The 21,495-nt window shown below is 37.5% G+C and overlaps 1 protein-coding gene across 1 annotated transcript in view; it reads right to left on the bottom strand.

Annotated features, from left to right (window-relative positions):
- Positions 1-21,495, bottom strand: part of pard3aa (par-3 family cell polarity regulator alpha, a) — a 466,122-nt gene that overhangs the window by 274,086 nt on the left and 170,541 nt on the right. The window contains exons 6-8 of the mRNA XM_077232480.1: positions 12,179-12,276; positions 9,185-9,268; positions 1,569-1,694 (exon numbers count right to left, since the gene is read on the bottom strand). Of these exons, the coding sequence (XP_077088595.1) occupies positions 1,569-1,694; positions 9,185-9,268; positions 12,179-12,276 (308 nt within the window). The remainder of the gene's footprint in view (positions 1-1,568; positions 1,695-9,184; positions 9,269-12,178; positions 12,277-21,495) is intronic.

The raw sequence follows: 21,495 nt of genomic DNA, 5'->3' as shown, positions 1-21,495 counted from the left end.
GGCCTAATGCAGAAGGTCGTGTGTAATCCTTCAGAACTGGGAGACCCCGTTGGGTTTGCGTTAGGCTCAACGATATAGAAGGTCCTGACTGGATCTCGTGCAAAAATATAGCCAAGCAATTAAAACATTATAATGCTTTGGGACACTGGGGAAATTAACTGGTGGTTTTGAGTTTGTGTAAGCGGACTGAATGATGTATGTAAATGAGTTTAAGATTAGATTATGAATTATCCCGCAGCTGTGCCCTTTCAGTGCCCTGTGTCGAACCCGGTCCAGTTTCTCCTCTTTCTGTGTCCGTGATCATCTGGACCTGACCGAGACGACCGAGACCGGGCCAGAGGACGCTCGTGATGAGAGATGTGGAAGCAATATTCTAATCTGCTCATCATAATCTGCCTTACAGCAAACTTTACACTACTGAGATGATGGAAAACAATAATTCAACTGCATCTGATATCACTTTATTTTATGGTGTGTTTGGTATATGAAGTTATAGTAACAACTATAACCTAATTCAAAACCCTAATCCTATAAGTGCATGTTGTTAATTAATATTACTCAGAACTTTCAGTAAATGTATACTGTAATTATACTGTAACAAGGACACCTTAAAATAAAGTGTATTTTGTTTTTAAATTTTCTGCTGTGAGGAGTGTTTTTTTTGTGCTTTTTTTCTTGTACTTTACTTTCTAGTTGGTTGCTAGGGTGTAGCAAGATGGTTGTTAGGGTGTTACTGGGGTATTGCATTTACAGGTGAAGAGAGTCCACAGTCACGTCTCTAGGGTGTTGCTAGGGTGTTTGCTTGCTGGCCCAAGTAAAAAAAAAAAAAAAAAGTGTGCATGCAGCTGTTGTAAATTCACCTGAAATTGAGTGTAAAATATTATGCTCAATTATTAGTGAAGTGATTAAGCCCAGTGCAAAAGTAGCTAATTAGCATGGTCAATGGGCCCATAGATAAAATAAATAAATAAAAAAATAACAACAAAATTTTTTTAATTAAAAATATATTTAAATTAAATTAAAATATAAAAAAAAACGTCTTAGTTTTGATTTATTGTTTGAATTTTTTTATTTAATTTTATTTTCCAATACTTTTGATGTCCAAATGTGTGTAGTCGTGTGTCTGTGTGTATATATATATCATTATTCAATAATTTCAGAAAGTTTTTGCAGGTTAATTTCAATAAACAAAAAATTTGGAGTGAGGAAGGATTTTAAAGTTACTTTTAAGTTCCAGAATCAGTCAGTATAACAGTATCACAGTGCATCAAACATCAGGGAAATCAAGGAAATGATATAATAAACCTTTCAATGCCCTCTATTGTTCCAACTGATTGACAACTTCTGCCAGCTCTGAACAGAGATGTTTTTCTCTGTTTAGTCAGCGAGACATGAGATGAAAGAACATGGTGAAGGTCGACGGCCAGACCGAGGAGACTCAAAACTCAGAGGAAGACTGAAAGCTCATGAAAGTGTGAAAAGGACAGAGAGGTTGAAAGGATAAAGCAGAGCAGCAGCTGTGAGAGAAACGAGAGGAATCTCTCCGTCTCCTCCAGAGAGAGGCTTACTGTTCGAATCGGATGTTGCGCAGATCTCCGTTATTAATCCTGACGATACAGTCGTTCTCCTGGAACAGAGATTCCCGCTCCGCCTTTCCTCCTCTCTCCAACCTCTTCACTAACAAACCCAGAGTCCTGGAACAGTCACAGCACATATCAACGCTGATCTCAGATCAGACACAGCACACATTACTGTCAGAGAACACACAGTGCAATTACAATCATTCAGGCAGTTCTACACGCGCCTTTAAAGATATTTCGAGAAATCAAGAGACCCCTGTAGCTCAGAATGCTGCAAATATTTACTACGGTAAACACAGCTTCAGCACAAATACCAGTTACTTCAATCATTGTTACTTGGGTAGACAGTCCTGTTCCCCATGTACATGTATTTATTACAGTAATTAAAATAGCTAGCTAATAACTAGGTACTAACCTTGAACCTAAACTTAACCCAGATTATATTACACAGTTCTTTCTGTGGTAAGTGTAATGCAAGTGCATGTACGGTTCCTTCTTTACATTATAACAAATGAACAGTGTCTTTGTGTTGTTATTATTATTAGTTACACTTTACTATAAGGTGTAGGGCTGGACCAGAATATTCGAATATTCGTTCGGTGGGTTGGTATTCGATTTGAAAATTTGACATTCGAATATTCGTTTTTTTTTTTTTTTTTTTTGCACACCTGGGATCTCACTCGCGCTTGAATAAGGCCGGCGACACACTGGCTGCATGGCGTGAGCGTCTCAGCTGTGTGGCATGTACGTTTTTATTTCAGCTCCCATGTTAACAGGTTGGAGTTTGCACACTGCCTGTGTGAAACACGCGTCTCAGGCGCGGCTCGAGCCACGCGGAAAATGCGTGCATGCTAGAAATAGAACCGACGGCTAACTGCAACGGGAGTGTTCTCTGGCTAGAGCGCAGAACAGCGGAGTTTGTAGGGACCGAAGTGCATGCCTGAACTTGTGTTTTGGGTTAAGCTGCGTTGCTTTGACATTGTGGAAAATAGAATAATAGAAACAAAATGTATTAGCCTTTTACCCGTTATTATCAATCTAAATTAATCTCGTTTTTAATTTAACTTAATTTCGTTTTTCTTTATTTAAATTTTGTTTTTTCTTTATTTAAGTTTCATTTTTCTTTATTTAAATTTCGTTTTTTCTTTATTTAAGTTTCATTTTTCTTTATTTAAATTTCGTTTTTCTTTATTTAAGTTTCGTTTTTCTTTATTTAAATTTATTTTTTTCTTTATTTAAATTTCGTTTTTAATTATTTAAATTAATTTTTTTCTTTATTTAAATTTCGTTTTTCTTTATTTAAATCTACCCTTTACTGTGTCAGTAATTTGTTAGTCAGAAAAATATTAGACTACCTTAAAAGTATTGCTTAATTTAACAGACCTGTGTGTGTGCGTTTTATATCATAGTGGAGTGTCCGTTCTCGGAGCATATAAACCCTGCCCGCGTGAGGTGCGCTGCTTCCCGCTCGCGCTGTTCTGTAGCTGACTAAAAGTTTATTCTTTCTGAATGTGTCGCGTCTCGCGTGTCCATCTATATTGCACCAAATGCAACACTGCACTCCCTTGTGAAGTCGGTTGGATGAACGGTTCTCGAAATAATCAAAATGCAAAAAGACAGACCAACACAGAGATTCCTGCCTTTATTAGTGAAAAGAATATGTTCAGCCCCCTCTCGCCGAAGCTTCGAATATTCGATGTTCATTACTACCGAAGCTTCGAAGCTCAAAAAATGGTATTCGGACCAGCCCTAATAAGGTGTCTTTGTTACAGTGTCATTTAAGTACTGAGTAATATTAAGTATTTACATGTACTTACTGTAGGGTTGAGATTAGGTTTGGTTGAGGGTTAGTTGCATGTAATTATGCATATTTTATAGTAATACTATATAAACTACATGTAACGAGTAACAAGGACACTTGAAAATAAAGTGTTACCTTATTATTATTAAATTACACAATATTTTAATCAATTATTATTAATTAGTACTGTATTGAAAATAACTGTAGTAGTATTATTTTGGTGGTAATCATATGGTAAATGCATGTATGTCACAAAACCACAATACTATATATAAAAAAAACTGTGTCCACTGCATCCCTTCATGACAAGATTAGACAGATATGAACATAATATGTATGTCATATTCAAAAAGGATTTAAAAAAATAGATGGTGCTACAGTAAAAAATAATACACATCCCATTGATCTTGAACTTTTGAAAAGTTTACTGTTCCTAGCGGCTCTCTTTCAACTCAATACATCAAAAAAGGACTTTTTGAACTTAAGCCCACTTTGACCATATGGATTTTTTGGCACCGTTCTCAGAATCCCTAATCTACAAACCCTGAGATATAATCATATGAAATGCAACGGCGCATCGGATGAGTTTTAAAAAAAGTGCAGAGGAGATTCTGATATAAACAGAGCTTTCGAACTCTTTCCTCAAAGCCTGAATCTGTTGCATAAGCAATCTTCAACACCAAACTTTCACCAAAACAATACATTAATACATTTAGGAAGCCTGAGAGTGTGTGTGCCGATCACAGGGAATAGATCATATGGATGCACAGACAGCAGAACCTGAGTTGAAGGATTGATGTGGGTGAAGGAAAAATGATGGCGTAAAAACTTTCATTGCATGAGCTGGAGAAATGGATGCATAGATCAAACCCTCCTTTAAAGGAACAAACTGTGTACTAGAAAGATGATTAGTTTGAGTGGAGAGCTTGGCTGTGCTGAGTGTGTGGTGTGGTCTTGTGAAGTAATTACACAGCTTGCACTTTGTCTTCATAATCTCGATGTAAACCAGCTGTGGGGAAGCACGAGGATTAGTTCAACTCCCACTGGACTGATGTACAATCTGTAGAGGTTCATTATTCATCAGAGTTAAGGTGCGGTCACGCTAAACTTCAAGCATGGAAAATTACCTCAAAACACGCAACAAATATGACCAACCGGATATGCAGTAAATGAAAAACATTTATGTATTCATTATCCTATAACTAAAACTAGAGGATATTTAACTGTGCATTAGCATTGCCTTTAATTTCTAGATTACATTTGCCATCCAGCACTCACTTAAAGTTAAACTTTCAAAACATTAATAATATAATAACACTAATGTAATTTTTAGCAAATGTTAAAATGGATGTGTATTGTATACTGTACTTTATATTGTTGTGATGCATAAATTCACTTGTAGCATTTTAAACATATATTGACTTTTGTTAAGTGTGGCATTTGTTTTATTTATATAGACAAAAGAGTTTTAATTTCAGCCATTTATGGGTTTTCAGCCATAACATTGAAACAACTCTTCAAATGAATATCAGTTCTTCATACTTCATACCATATCATGTTGCAAACTCACTTGTAGCACTTAAAAGAACCAATTTTTGTTTTTAGTGTTTTTTTTTCTTTTAATTTAGACAAAATGTTAATTTTGACAGTCATTTATCAGTTATCAGTCATAAAATTGGCCAAAAATGTATTATTGACTCATTCCCAATTAAAACATATTACTATACGGTATATCTAATATGTTATCTGTGACATTTTGGTAATATTTTCGCTATATGAATTTGCCGGTCAGAATTCACAAAACGTTTTTTTTTTTTTTTGTACGCAGCAAAATATGAATATTCTATCCTTGCTTTTCTTCTCTTCGGCATTTGCATATGTATAAATGAAAGCCAATGAAGCACTTACTGTGTCCATACCTCAAGGCTGTGTCCAATTTGCATTCTACCCATCCTAAATAGTATGCAAGACTATTATATCTCGATGCTGACAGACTATTTCCTCAAAAGTATGCATTTTCCCATCAATAAGGACCTTTTATATGTAATATAATATCCTTTAGTGTCCTGTTTGGTGCACTTGACAATGTGGTATCAAAGAAATGTACAGAATTTGGAGCATAATATGCCATACATCTAAAATATTGTTTTAATTCTATTGATGTGAAACCAGACTTGTACAGTCCACTGCCACTTTTAAATGGCTTTAGCATAACCAGAGACGCCTGTCTGTTGAGTGATGGCCCAGAAGACTAAGCGAGAAGGAGACCACCTGTTCTTTTCCACTGCCTTTAATTGAATAACAATGCAATCAGGATCCATTTATGGCGAGCAATTAGACCCTGACTTGTTTGCCGTGAACACTGGTCATGTGATGAGATCTCGTTACTGGAGTCATGTATCCGCAAGACTCCGTGTCTGTGTAATTTTCTGAGATGTCATACGCCTCATGCTGTCGGCAGAGAGAAGACACTGGTCATTGTAGAAGTTCACACTCAAGATCTTGCTGTCACCTCAGTGCCCTCTATCAAGATGCTAATGAGTGAACATTCAACACCAGTCACACGGCGAGAGGCTGATGAAGTCATTACAGACGTGTTGCTGTGGAAGTGTGCCGTTGTGATTGGGAGAGTATAATTGACAGTTCTGATTAGTTATTAACTAAAATATCACGTCGGTGACCATTTACAACTCTGAGATTTATACAAGGACATGACGACAATTTGGTCATATTTGTTGCGTGTTTTGAGGTAATTTTCCATGCTTGAAGTTTAGCGTGACCGCACCTTAACTCTGATGAATAATGAACCTCTACAGATTGAATGGCAATGGGGATATTCAAATTAATTAACCAATCATACCATTGATCAGCTCTACCAAACTTGGATGTCTTTTTTCCAGTAATAAACAAACATTAAGTTGTTTTGATTGATACTGTGAAGCAGCTTTGATACAATCTGTATTGTGAAAAGCGCTATATAAATATATTTGACTTGACTTGACTTGACTTGACAAGGACGGATTGCTACTGAATGTGAGCGGGGGGAAAAGATGGTAATGTGTGAAAAGATACATACTAATAAGTGTGAATTAAACATAAAAAGAATGGCAATGTCACTGTAATATAAGAATAATTATATAAGTCACAATAGATTTCAAGCATTATTTCACAGCCTACTATTAATATAAAATGAATAAATTAAAAATTTAATTAAATTTAAAATTAAAGTAAAGTAATACCATGAAATAATATAAAATAAAAAATAATATTAAATGAAATTAAATTAAATTAAATTAAATATGTCCACTGCAGGTATTATTATGTCAAGCATATAAATAATTAAACTAAGTTCTGAATATTAGTTATTGGGCATTTAAATTATTGTTTTTTTATGATGATAATTGTGATCATTATTATTATTATATTTAGGTGTTCAAGCACGAAGTGCTGAAAACCTATTGTATTTGTACTGATTTTTATTATTATTATTATTATTATTATTATTATTATTATTATTCTGCCGTAAAACGCGTCGTGCAGACCAAACCGTAAGTGCTAGAGACTTCATATTTGGGATTAAGGTAGCACAGAAATCGAGGAGAGGTTGAGAGAATATGAGCCCGATTGGCCCATAGGTGGCGCTGTAGTAACAAAAACGCGAAACTGCTCATAACTCCTAAACCGTAAGGCGTAGACTCAAGTGTCTTATATCATTGGAAAGCTGGACTCTTAACTTAAAAAACGTATATCTCCGATTTCATTTCCGCCATGATAGATTTTCCGCCATTTTGAATTTTGTCGAAAAACTACTTTTGCGAACTAGTCCCTGGTTTTTTGCCCGATCGGAACCAAACCAGTGTAGAAATGTTCTCTGGAGTCTGAATATCAATAATTATCGAAAAAAAGTTGAATTTTCGATTTCCGGTTGCTAGGGGGCGCAAAATGAACGTTGTGGGAGGAGCCTATTTTACTAAAATGGCTATAACTCAAGAAGTAAATGAGATATCTTCACCAAACTTGACACACATGTGTATGAGGACAGTCTGGGGTCACGGTAAAAAAACCGCGTCGATCTAACACTAGGTGGCGCTATAACATTAAAAAAACATAAAAGGGGGTGTGGCCACCTGACCGTTAGTCCGATTGACCTGAAAATTGGTATGCAGTGTCTTGGTCCAAGGCCCCATGTATGTGTAAAAGGATATTGGCGTATCTCAAAAAACATGGCCGCCATCGGCCAATAAAGTTTGAGCACCTGTGAGACGAGGTTAACGGAGGCCAATCGGTACGAAACTCAATGGGCATGTTCGACTCATGGCCCAAGAGGTCTGTAAGAGTTTTGAAAGAAATCGGCCACTAGTTGGCGCTAACGAGTTTTACGGCTCTGTAATCACGTGGTGTTGCACATATCCCCACAAAAGGCATATCATTTGATAGATCTCCTCATGATGAACAACTTTGCCTCTAGAACCATTGCTGTCAATCAAACCGTTCATTAAATATTCACGAATATGTTAAAAACCTACTTTTGCAAACTAGTCCCTGGTTTTTCGCCCGATCGGAACCAGACCAGTCTTGGACAATTCTCTGGACTCTCTAGATCAATAATTATCGAAAAAAAGTTGAAATTTGGCATTTGGTTGGCTATAACAGGGTCATTTATAAAATGGGCGTGGCAAAATATAGTCAAAAGCCTATAAATCCTATACGAAAACTCAGAACTTCACAAAAATTGGTGAGCATATGTGACATAACATCATTAACAAGCATGCAAAATGTTTTGGAGATCGGACAATAGGTGGCGCTATAACTGTTAAAAAGCTTTAAAACCATATATTTCCTATGGTAAATTGCCTGTATTGGCTGTAAATGGTATTTTCCATCTATTGTGTCAGTGGTTAAATTAATGCTAAATAAAACTTAATGTCTTTTGATGCTTTTGTGCTTAACGGCCTGAAAGGCCTTAACTGCTTGAACACCGCTAAATGCTGCTTGCAGCTTTAATTATTATTATTATTATTAAATCTATCCCTTTATCATGAATCCAATACTAAAACTCATCACAGTATATATTTGCTTTGTTTTTTTGGCTTGACATTCATTTTATATACCAGCATCAAATTAGGTATGAAAAGGTTGTGCGTTTTTATAGCTGATAAAAAGCTCCCCGAAAATCCCTTTATAGCCGTCATCTACAGCATTTGAACACTTTTTTCATTTATTTGCACCTTCCTTTTTTCATTTTGTGATTCTTACAACAGCTGACCTTGAATGTTGAGAATGACCCATGATATGGATGAGCTTTTAGTCAGATTGGGTGAAGCAGATTAGATGAATTGAGTTGGCTGGATTGAGGTTTTCCTATAGCAATAAAGTTACCTAATTTATTCAGCGCCATGCCCCGTGTCCCCTTTGTCCTTATTTAGCAGTGTCCCATTCCATGTAGCTTTGCTTTCATTATTCAACATGAGAACATACACTAGTTATAGAAAGTCCCACAGACCCACTCGAGAGAGTGCTATACTGTCAATACGTCCTTGAGGAATGATGAAAAACTATCCTGAATGGATGGTACATACTGGGGAATAATAGTCAACTTCCACATAGACACCTTGAGGGAAACTTGTCAAGGTATGAAAGAAAGTTGAAGGATGCAGAGGACACAACTGGATTATTAACAACATAACTGCAAAGAAATGTTCATAAAGGGTGTAAAAGATAATAAAAAAAACATGGTCTATTGAATGAGTTGGCAAGAATAAATCAAATTAATGGTAGAAAATGTATTTTTGTTGAGCTTTACCTTCTATCTCTGGCACTGAAAGGCACCACGTGGATTCCTAGGGGCCCGCCGCCATTGGACACCTTAACCGGCTTTAAGATTTCACTAGAGACATTGAAAAATGAGGGGAATGTGAGGAGAAACAAAACAGAAGAAAAGTAGTAAACCAAGAAAAGGCAATACATAAAAAGTTTATAAGATGACAGAGCTAATGCTAGTTTAGATCCCGCCCAGTATGAGTCCATCTATAACTCCAGGAGCCATTAAGACACACGGGTCGATGGAGGAACCAAACAGACACTTCAATTAAGTGATTAGGATCAGATTGAGGCCTGCAGTGGGCTAGTTCTGGGGGTTTTAAAAGTCAGGGAGAACACTACACCTGTGAGAGAAAAAACATATGGCAAGAATACACGGGATAAGGAGAGGACAACAACAAAGATGAGCACATGAACTGATGATGAGGTGCTGCGTTCTTTTCCAGACAGTTTAAGGCTAATTCACCCAAAATTTATATTTTGGAACACAAGTAGGGGTTATTATAATGAACTAAAACTAAAAGCTATTTGATACTTGAATAAAAGTTTTTGAAACTTTTCCATGCCTCTTGGGCTTGAACAGAAATATTCAAACAAAATTAAGTCAAAATGCCCATATTGGCGAGTTTCCTTGTAAACATAGTCAGTTATGTCTTGAGTAAACGTAAACAGTTGAGAAGTAAAATGCATGTGTATCAGTATTTCAGATCCATGCATTCACTTTTAAAGTGACAGTAGCCTAATATTCCTGCTACTATCTGTGTAGAAAAAAAAATCACCCACTGCACTTGACTGGATAACTTCTGTAGTTTTAAGAGCAGGAATAAGAAACATACGTGGAAAAATATTAATTGTTTCTGAGCAAGTTTATCCTAAACACCCTTCATCTGCCACTGGTCAGTAAAAAATATAGCCCCGCCCCCAAACTCATGCCATTGGTTGAGCCATTGCCATGTTGGGCAGGTGGAATTCTCAAAAGTCTTTTTACTTTTACACTTTTTAATCAACCAATAAATATGACAATTGGTTTTCTAATATTAAGCTGTTACAGTATATGAAATATATAAAATACACTATATTGCTAGATTTAAATTTTAAGATGACTTTGAATATACTATATGCATTGTGTGGACTTTTTGTTGCTTGACAGCCAATGGTACATAGATTTTCATTGCATAGAAAAGCGCAGCCTGTACATTTTTCTAGATACCGCATTTGTGTTAATTAGTATATACAGGTCCTTCTCAAAAATTTAGCATATTGTGATAAAGTTAATTATTTTCCATAATGTAATGATAAAAATTAAACTTTCATATATTTTAGATTCATTGCACATCAACTGAAATATTTCAGGTCTTTTATTGTTTTAATACTGATGATTTTGGCATACAGCTCATGAAAACCCAAAATTCATTTCTCAAAAAATTAGCATATCATGAAAAGGGTCTCTAAACAAGCTATTAACCAAATCATCTGAATCAACTAAATAACTCTAAACACCTGCAAAAGATTCTCGAGGCTTTTAAAAACTCCCAGCCTGTTTCATTACTCAAAACCGCAATCATGGGTAAGACTGCCGACCTGACTGCTGTCCAGAAGGCCATCATTGACACCCTCAAGCAAGAGGGTAAGACACAGAAAGAAATTTCTGAACAAATAGGCTGTTCCCAGAGTGCTGTATCAAGGCACCTCAGTGGGAAGTCTGTGGGAAGGAAAAAGTGTGGCAAAAACCGCTGCACAACGAGAAGAGGTAACCGGACCCTGAGGAAGATTGTGGAGAAGGACCGATTCCAGACCTCGGGGGACCTGCGGAAGCAGTGGACTGAGTCTGGAGTAGAAACATCCAGAGCCACCGTGCACAGGCGTGTGCAGGAAATGGGCTACAGGTGCCGCATTCCCCAGGTCAAGCCACTTTTGAACCAGAAACAGCGGCAGAATCGCCTGACCTGGGCTACAGAGAAGCAGCACTGGACTGTTGCTCAGTGGTCCAAAGTACTTTTTTCGGATGAAAGCAAATTTTGCATGTCATTCGGAAATCAAGGTGCCAGAGTCTGGAGGTAGACTGGGGAGAAGGAAATGCCAAAATGCCTGAAGTCCAGTGTCAAGTACCCACAGTCAGTGATGGTCTGGGGTGCCATGTCAGCTGCTGGTGTTGGTCCACTGTGTTTTATCAAGGGCAGGGTCAATGCAGCTAGCTATCAGGAGATTTTGGAGCACTTCATGCTTCCATCTGCTGAAAAGCTTTATGGAGATGAAGATTTCCTTTTTCAGCACGACCTGGCACCTGCTCACAGTGCCAAAACCACTGGTAAATGGTTTACTGACCATGGTATTACTGTGCTCAATTGGCCTGCCAACTCTCCTTACCTGAACCCCATAGAGAATCTGTGGGATATTGAGAAGAGAAAGTTGAGAGACGCAAGACCCAACACTCTGGATGAGCTTAAGGCCGCTATCGAAGCATCCTGGGCCTCCATAACACCTCAGCAGTGCCACAGGCTGATTGCCTCCATTCCACGCCGCATTGAAGCAGTCATTTCTGCAAAAGGATTCCCGACCAAGAATTGAGTGCATAACCGAACATAATTATTTGAAGGTTGACTTTTTTTGTATTAAAAACACTTATTTCATTGGTCGGATGAAATATGCTAATTTTTTGAGATAGGAATTTTGGGTTTTCATGAGCTGTATGCCAAATTCATCAGTATTAAAACAATAAAAGACCTGAAATATTTCAGTTGGTGTGCAATGAATTAAAATATATGAAAGTTTATTTTTTTATCATTACATTATGGAAAATAATTAACTTTATCACAATATGCTAATTTTTTTTAGAAGGACATGTACATAAATATCTTTTTGTGTGAACTATTTCTTAAAGACATTGTTTTTTTTGTGAGGGTCTTTTGGATGCACAAAGGAGGTTCTAAGAAAGACAGACAGCGGATCAATTTCACGAATTCCTGTGACGACTTACTCAAGTGAAGCTGATTCTACACAGGAATCTGCCCGTCCCACCGGTTCGATCCGTCCGTTCCTCCCGTTGCCTGTTCTCTCCTCGTCTTCTTCTTCTTCCTGTGGGGCACCAGAGAAAAGACACTGTGTCAATGGTTCTACCTTACATCTCACATAAACCTCCCAGTCTCTCTAATCTAATAGAGTGACCATAACGGCTGCTGTTTTAAATCAGGTTGACTGAGAGAACGGCCCGTGTGCAGTCGTGACATCAGAGAGTGCCTTTGAAAAGATGCCTGTAATCGATTATTCATATTCAATCAATCAGTCTGGGCTCGGCCACTCAGGTCTGCTGCTAATCGGATAAGGGAAGAGTTGAGTGGACGCTCATTTGTTTCTTTCACTATCCTTATCTAATTTACATCTCTCTGTCTTTCTATTTCTCAACCTCTTGACACATCTGGTATGTGCAGATGTCATTTACAATTCTTCAAAAAATGTATAACAATAAGGTCTTGTCAAATAATGGAGGCAGGATTGAAGTCAGGATATCCCATCAAACATATTGACAGGATGACCACAAAAAGCCTTTCAGCTGCCATCATTGAAATATTTAGTCATGCCTAATAGGAAACAAAGGCCTTCTCGGCACTGACATGCATTTCAAACCCGAATATTCTTTAGCTGGACTGAATTTACACCTTTTCTCTTTCAATAAAGTCAGAACCAATCACACTTATGGATGCAAAATAGAATATCTTACACATTAAATCAGGAGATAATCAAACGTATGTCATTTCAAATAAATAAATAAATGTTTCATGATTTGTCAGATAAAATAATAAGTTGTCTAATGCTTTTACATACTCCATCGACATTCCCAAAGTGAATAATCTTAATGCAAATAAAAAGTGAATAAAAAGAAAACTAAAGTGAAAATATGTGAGAAAATTATAAGATCAATAAGTTATGACAACATGTGTTTTTTACATTGCTTTAACTTAATTTTCAATTTTTATAAGTTATAAAAGATTCAACTAATGTTAAACTAACTCAGTCGAATGTAATTTAAGTTTAAATGATATCCAAGTTGATGATTGTACTTAAAACATTTAGGCAGCAACTTTTTTAACAGTGTGAGGTTTTGGAAGAGAAATGAAAGAAGTGTAGTCCATTGGAATAATTCATGGGATATTTATGAGTTCATGAAAAAAAGTGTCTAAAACAAAAAATAAAATTGTCGAGACAACATTTACAATCATTCCCGATATTGCCTCCTTTATGTCTGAGAATGGCAATGCAAGTGAAAAAAAAAAAAATATACTGAATATATTCCACACATTAATTCCACTCGAACCCTCGACTGTGGATCATTTCTAAAGCCAAGTGAGTGTCTAGACACGAGGCGAGATTCTGCAATGGTTTGTTAGCCACGGATATTAATATTCCAGTGGTCTCACCCTTAACCTTCCCCTCTCACCAAAATGTCAAGCACATCTAAATAAGCACTTCTCCGTCTTTATATGGAAATGCATTCAGTCTTTTCAGACGTCAACCCTCCACCACACGCATCCGCGAGTCTGAAGAGGATGACTGGAGTCCTATTTTCCTCTGTCTGTATCTTTTTATTGTTGTAGAGGTTAAAGAATGAGTAGAGGTCATGAAAATTTTATTAGCAAACCTCTAAAAAAGCAGTGCCAGGTCTGTTACCTTATTCTGGTGAAAATGAGTCAATTGGCTCTCCAAACACAGTCGATTGTCTGTGGTTTAGCAATTTGCAGCCTAATACAATGACAGAGATGGCTGGATTTTTGTCTCCGTATCTCTGTGCTGGGTTGGAAGAAATCCTAATTACATTTGATCCGGAATATTCAATCAAACCTTGTCACCTACAGCACTAAATTAAGAATTATTGCTTCAATTTGGGTCAGATTTCCAAATTTACAGGTATATATGTCTCACTGATTTTCAATCTTGATATCTGATATTTGAAGCATGATGATAGAAAAGTCTGGACTGAAATGCAGAACAAAAACATGTTCACGACTAAATTTCACCCCAAAATAAAAACGACATGGTAAAAAGATCTATTTTCATTGCGATATTATTTACCTAACAATTACATTGTAAATTCATTGTTAAAAAAATATCATCAAATGTTGAATGATGACAATTAATTGATGATCGTATATTATTTAAATGTAATGCGTGTGTATGTAATGTATATATAGATGGACATTTCATGCACATTTAAAATATCTTTGAATATTAAATGCCATGATTATTTTAGGTTATTATATAAGTAAATAAATGTTTATTTGTTTGTTTAGTTTTTTTGTTTGTTTTTTTGGGGTGGGTCCTGTCTTATGTTTAGGGCACAAAGTTGGTCAGGACTGCTCCTGATGTTCCCTCAAGTAGGTACATGATGTCCTTGTTAACTCTCATAACACAAGCTGCTCACATAACCAAAAAAATAAAGAAATCAAGAAATGCATTAGTAGTTGTAGTAGAGAAAGTTTCATGTGACATGAATGCAGCTGTGCTGGAGTGTCTCTATTCAGCTGTGAATTCTGCTTTCTGCCGCCTGAGAATGAGCTTATTAGCAATAGGAGATAAATGTGAGCGGTGATGTGCGTCACACTGGACCATGAGAGCCCGTCCAGGCGTTTGTGGACAGAAGAGAATGGTTCCTGTCACAAAGTCACTCGCACAGAACACAAAGTGTCGCTTTGCCTGGTAGCGGCAGTAATGACAGACACAGAAACCGAGGCTAACAGAAGCTCATTGTCCGGTTCTGTACACCTGCCAGATGTATAAGCACTCCTGCATCAGCCCACCACAGGGGGAGAAGGTCATTTCATGGGCGTCCCAAAGGCGAAGATCCCCATCAGCTTTAAGGGATGAATCCACCGCTGTCATTTGGGTGCTTAAGGCATCTGCTGATATGTGGCGACTAAAAATAAGTGTGTTTGTGTGTGTTCGTGAGCTTGGGTGAAGGCCAGAAGCCACTCAGTGCAGCGGTTACAGGAAGCCAGAGGTTACAAAGCTGGCCATTAGACAGACAGTGCATTATATTATTGTTCCTGGCAGACGCAGGAGGTCGTCACATTGAGAGACTGCTAGCTTGTTAGGAGCTGAAGGGAGTACGTCTTTCCAAACTTGAACTATTCACCTTATTTTTGACATTTCTAGCTGTTTTAGTTATAAACACTGTGTTATGCTGCTTGAAATTGAAACTGGTATTAATATTATCATATTTATGTAATGTATCATTGTATATATAAAAACACTGGTTTGTAGCGCAAATAGTTTTACTGCGTACTGCACTTTGTTATTCTTCTATTTATTTGCCTATAGCGGCTAATGAATCAAAAGCCTCACACATTCATGGTTGATATCCAGTGTGTTGGATGAAATCCAAACACAGCCCTGCATGATCTTATCAAAGCCTTGCTGCAGGGCTTGAAGGTCACGTCTGTGGAGAGAACCAGTGTTTGACCTCCAGAACAACCAGAGGAAATCAGGACGTTTTGCAGTTGACAGTGGTGTAACATGACAGTTAGTGACAGAAGCCGAGCTTTCCCCTTTAGCATTGGTTCGAATTTACGCACGAGGATCGCAATAGGTAAAGTAAACATGAAATGGAAGTTGCAATAGTCTGTTCTTCCTTATTGTGATGTATTTCCAAGTTAAACGGCTTCTGGAACAAGAACAAATGTAGGGCAGGGCTTGATTGTGTCTGTGAGGAATTGATTGGATGGTTGTGGTTTGCTATTGGCTGATTTCATGTGAGTGACAGGTTATAGCCCCGCCCTCATCATCAGAGAAGAGAAGCTGCAAGAGGGAGGGGAAGTGATTCTTATTCAAGATTACGAAGAACATGAATTTAAAATAAATAAATGATGTGCGCAGATACATATTTTTTATAAATACTACAATTTTGCCTAATAAAATAAGAATGGAAAATGTTGATTTCATGGTGACTTTAATAACACAACGTGAATCTCAGCCTCGGTTTGTCTGATGCATACAGAAAACAACAACATCAAGCACTAGCAGAGCAACAGCAGGATAAATCAGATTTTTGGCTTTCTTTTCTCAAACTTCCTGAAGTCAGAGTGCGTTAATTCATGTGGAAAATACATTGTATTTACAAGGGAACACAATAAGGACCCTACTGGAAGAAAAAATAGGCTAAATTAGCTGAAACTGGTTTGCTAGTCTTGGTTGGTTTAAGCTGGTTTAGCTGGTCTCCCAAGTCTGAGCATCTCAAAAAAAAAGTCTAATTAAGAGACCAGAACTAGTCACTGATTTTGGCTACATTTTTAAAGTGAGTGGCATGAAAATTTAATTTGAGGCATTTAGTGGCAATTAAGCTAAATAGTCAAGTGTAGAACTATCTTAGTTTTCTGTGTTCTGTCTGAGAAATAATCAGTAGGTTAAAAATACGCTTTAAAGTGGACTGGACTATACACTGATACTACAAAAACAAAGACACATATTTTCCATTCTCCTCACTATTTGTGGGGAATATCTTAAAATCTATATACAAACATACAGCTCTGCATTTTTATCTAAAGGACCATATTCCTGTCCAATGTAAAGTCCGGGAAAAGTGCCGTAAAGAAAATATAAGGAAGTGGGCAATTTGTTCAAACAATAATTGTCCAAATATTTACAACCTCCAATAATAGTGACCTCAGTCCAGTTCCTGACTACGTACAAAAGTTGGTAATTACCTGCAGTAAAACACACCCAAAAAACAACACAGAAAAAGCCAACCATAACAAATTAGAGTAGTTGAGAAATACTATGGCTGTACAAAAATGATTGTGTCTGGTTGGTGGAACTGGTGACCCTCATCTGACGCCGATAGGGTCGGTAGGTGATACACAACTGAAACCCAGTGAACATTCAAGACGATAAAGAAATAGATGCTGTGCTCAAATGGAGATGAAAGGCCTTCTGTAGGCACCACAAAGTGCCATTATAGTATGTCTGTCCTTAGAGGCAACTCCTATTACCTCAATTAGACTGATTTAATTGAACGTGACTTGGGTTTTTCACATCCTTCTCTCAAACACAGGGTCATTTCATCCCATCGCTAAACAAAATCTCCATTACAACAGTCAATGGATCACACTACTCATCATTTCCAAGATGCTTATTCGTATTTGTGTTGGGGGAATAAATGCTAAAAGGACCTAAATGATGACTCAAAGTCATTACCGGACATAAAGCTGACCCACTACTGTAATCTACTTATACGGACACTATCCCACTGTGGTTGGTTTGTGCCACTGTTTATTTGGAGTGTCAAATGAAAAAATACAGCCCATTTGGTATAGACATTTCATACACTTATCATGTCACAGGGGATATTAACAGGCGACTGTAAAATCCATTAATGCACGCCCATAATCAGGCCTCGTAATATGTCTGTCATCTTGTGCATTGATTAAATCTTAGATTAACTTATTTTTCATCAGAGTATTTCTCTTCTCCTCAACACGGATAAAAGAATCGACCCATCAATACAAACAGACATCAACAAAGCCACAAAGAGAGGCTATAATTGCAACAAAACAAAAAGAAAAAAAATCGGATTGTTTTCAAGAAAAAGACTAGTTGACTGAATTTAATTGATTTTTATCCCTAAGCACGGTTTCATTGTACAGTGAAAATACCAGAAACCATTGCATTGTATGATTACCATTCATATATTGTAGTACTTACATGGTACTCCAATGACCTTCAAATAATATGATGGTTTTACCATGATACATGTCCAAAAACATGGTGTTACCATAGACATATTTTTTTTAAAGTGACAACAGTGTGATTTTTTTCAAAAACATCACCCTCTGTAATATGACTTATATATCAGCTGCACTCTTTCTACAGCGATTATTATGTGTCTCCTGTGGAAATCCGGCTCAGCTGTTTGGCGAGAACTGAGAGCTGTGTCGGTGTGTTGTCAGTTTGTTGTGCTCATGAGTGTGCCTTTGGTAAGTTGGGTGGTAATATTTCCAAGTTTTAAACTCATGCTCAGACACTTTCATATTCTCCTGTAATGGTACCTGTGGGTAAAGAAGAGACTTCAAAGAGAGCCGTACTCGTTCTGGGGCAGTAAGGAGTGAGTCAGCTTATCTAGCGCTTTTTATTTCAGACAAAACAAGGTCAGCACTTGAAATATGATGTGTTCCCCAATTATTTTTTTAAATTTATTGATTTTTCTGTTTTCAGCGGTTTTGAATGGTACTGAGGGCCCCTACAGGGCTTGCGTTGTGTTTAGTGTGTTAAGAAGAAAATAAAATGAAGTAAAGCAAAACAAATAACCAAAACCAAACCCAACCAAACCAAATTAAACCCAACGAAATCAAACCAAAACCAGCCCAAAAAATAAAAACCAACCTAACCAAACCAAACCCAACCAAACTGCAACCCAGCCTAACCAAACCCAACCAAATCAAATCAAATCAAATCAAACCAAACCAAAACCAGCCCAGCCTAAGCAAACCTAACCTAACACAACCCAACCAAATCAAACCAAATCAAACCAAACCAAACCAAACCAAACCAAACCAAACCAAACCAAACTAAAACAAAACAAAAAACATGAGCAATAGAAATAGTGCTGCTTGATTTAGCAAACACTATATCCGAATGCTCATAAACATAGGCAGGCAGCAGTTGAAACATGGCTTCCTGTAATCCAATGAGCAACGTTTTATTTCTGCCACTGTATTTCAACTCCTATTTTCCCTCGTTTAAATCAACAAAGACACCCGCCCCTTTAAACCTGTCTCCCCTTTGTTTTTTTAAGACACCGCTAATGGTGTATAAAAGTTTGGCTCGGCCAAGGATTACTTTGAGCAAATTAAAGCCAAACAGGTTCTTAATGCTATTAAGTAAATTAAATCAGATACGTGAGCTAATTCACATTTGTCTAGATCAAGGAGAGAAGTTAGCGAGAGTGACCTGCAGTGAGACACGGGACAAAATGTCAATGTCCCGCTCTCTCTTTCTCTCGTTCAGTCAACGAAATGCATCTGTACCAAATACATCATCTGTCAGTTGTGATTTCATACACGCACAGGCTTATCTATCAATGCCACAGCACGCTTCGGTGGGGCTGCAGTATAGTTAAATTGCACTTTTATTAAATTAGGTCAGCTAATTATGAGGGTTTAAATCAATCATTTAGTCAATAATAAAAGCTAAAGCAGGCAGTGCCTTTAACTGGCATGCCTTCATCAATAACCACAGGCAGGAATACTTTCTCATATCCCACACAAGGCTTTAAGGGCGCATGAATTATCGAAAATCGAGTTATCACTGCCTGCTTTTGTCTGGGGCCACTTTTGAAGTGATTTGCTGGTTCAGCCGGAGTTTTTCTCTTTGTAAGAATGTCCGACGACATAGTGCCAACAATATCACAAGACCATAAGCAAAACCCCAATATTCAGCTGAGTGGTTGATTGATATTGGTTTGTCCATGTGCAATTTCTCAATGGCAAACTTATCAAATATGGTGACAGACTGTCATTCATGTCTCCCTGCATCAGTATTTGTTCTTAAGAATTTTTTCCCCATCATCGAGGTCATTTTATTAATTGTCAAAAAAATAATAACATTGTACAGCAAAACTGAACCCATGTGACTCGAAAAGCTAGATTGAAGCACATTTCCCATATATAGAAAAAGACAGCTAACTCTGAACGCCTTGAGCCGAACATCTTGCACACTCATGACTGCTTTTCCATGATTAATCATAATTTAGAGGTGATTAAGAGGGAGGATCGTCCCTCTAACTCCGTATGGAGCTATTAATCTGGCTCTAAGCCATGAAGGTCATTGAGCATATGTGTGATTACAAAAAGCAACAAAAACCTGAGACCATAAAGACATTAGCAGAGATCGGTGGATAAAGTGGAAACAGAACGGCAATTTCATGAGAACTCCAGAGGATCATTTCTGGATATGCTGAAACACATCAGTTATTTTTTAAAGAGGTATATAACACCTGGAGAGAGCTGTCCATTAGTATTCACATTCATCTCAATGGCGATTTAAAATCAGCCATCTGTACCCATGGGTGCTCAGTTCTGCAGCCAGGATCCTTTAAACTGTAATTGCCATGTGATTGATCACTCTGAAACTGCAGGAAAATGACATCATGACAACACTGTGATTGGCTGACGGCACCTCAATGCTGGCACAGGTGCCTGTCCAGAACTGCAATGTGAAATTTAACAGTTATAAATTGTATAAATATAAAGTCCAATTCACACTTACAAATTCATCGGAATTGGGATTAGAAAAGCAGCTGTGTGTGTGTGTGTGTGTGTGTGTGTGTGTGTGTGTGTGTGTGTGTGTGTGTGTGTGTGTGTGTGTGTGTGTGTGTGTGTGTGTGTGTGTGTGTGTGTGTGTGTGTGTGTGTGTGTGTGTGTGTGTGTGTGTGTGTGTGTGTGTGTGTGTGTGTGTGTGTGTGTGTGTATTTGATGGGAATGTACAGCTGGCAGCCTTTGAATGCAATGAATGACAAAAAGGGAATATGGATATCAATTCCTTCGTGTAAAAAGCCAAAACATATCTAAACTCAATGCAATACTTTAGCTTAATCTCATGAGATTGCATTGAGCCCATTTCTATGCTTAGGCTACAAGACGAAAGGTCAATGAGCATTTGCTGCAACCTACAGTTTCCTGACATATTTTATGCAAAACACAGCAAGTATAACTATTAATATTTTGGTATTGTTTCAATCTGTGTGTGGGAAGCCATGCTGATGGTGTTCCCTCTATAAAAAACATGATTCTGCTAACCTTCTTATCCAAATGCTTGCATGTTTGGTTCACGACAGGTTACAGCCCTTCCTGTGCCGCTTTGTCTGTACAGGAAAGTCTGCTCATTCACATGTCAACACTTTATAGGAAGAATCTTGTAAGCACCAAGTTCATTGACTTCATTGTGAAGCTGATTTATAACGGGCCAACAATTGAAATGGGGCAGCTTTTATATTTCAAGACAATACAAATCCACACTTGCTATTCCCACTTGAAAAGACCATATGCCAAAAGTAACACATACAACATTTTAGCAGAAACTTGAATGAAGGCTAGAACAAACACAGGAAAGCAGGGAGCGGAGAAGCACGTCACCATGTATGCACTAAACTTTTTGTTTTATAGAATAAACATGACTGATTCCCTTTCCGCTCTTGTTCTGTTGTGAGAGAGATCCCTGATATATTGACAGCCTGCGCTACCTGATGTATTTTTAGACCAATTGACCAAATCACAAAAGCATCCGTCAGGTTCAAAGGTGCAACCATCC

This window comes from Siphateles boraxobius, unplaced genomic scaffold (genome assembly GCF_051911475.1).
Source record: "Siphateles boraxobius isolate OS27281-9 unplaced genomic scaffold, OSU_SipBor_1 171, whole genome shotgun sequence".
Lineage (NCBI taxonomy): Eukaryota > Metazoa > Chordata > Actinopteri > Cypriniformes > Leuciscidae > Siphateles > Siphateles boraxobius.
This window is presented reverse-complemented; position numbering and strand designations above follow the sequence as displayed.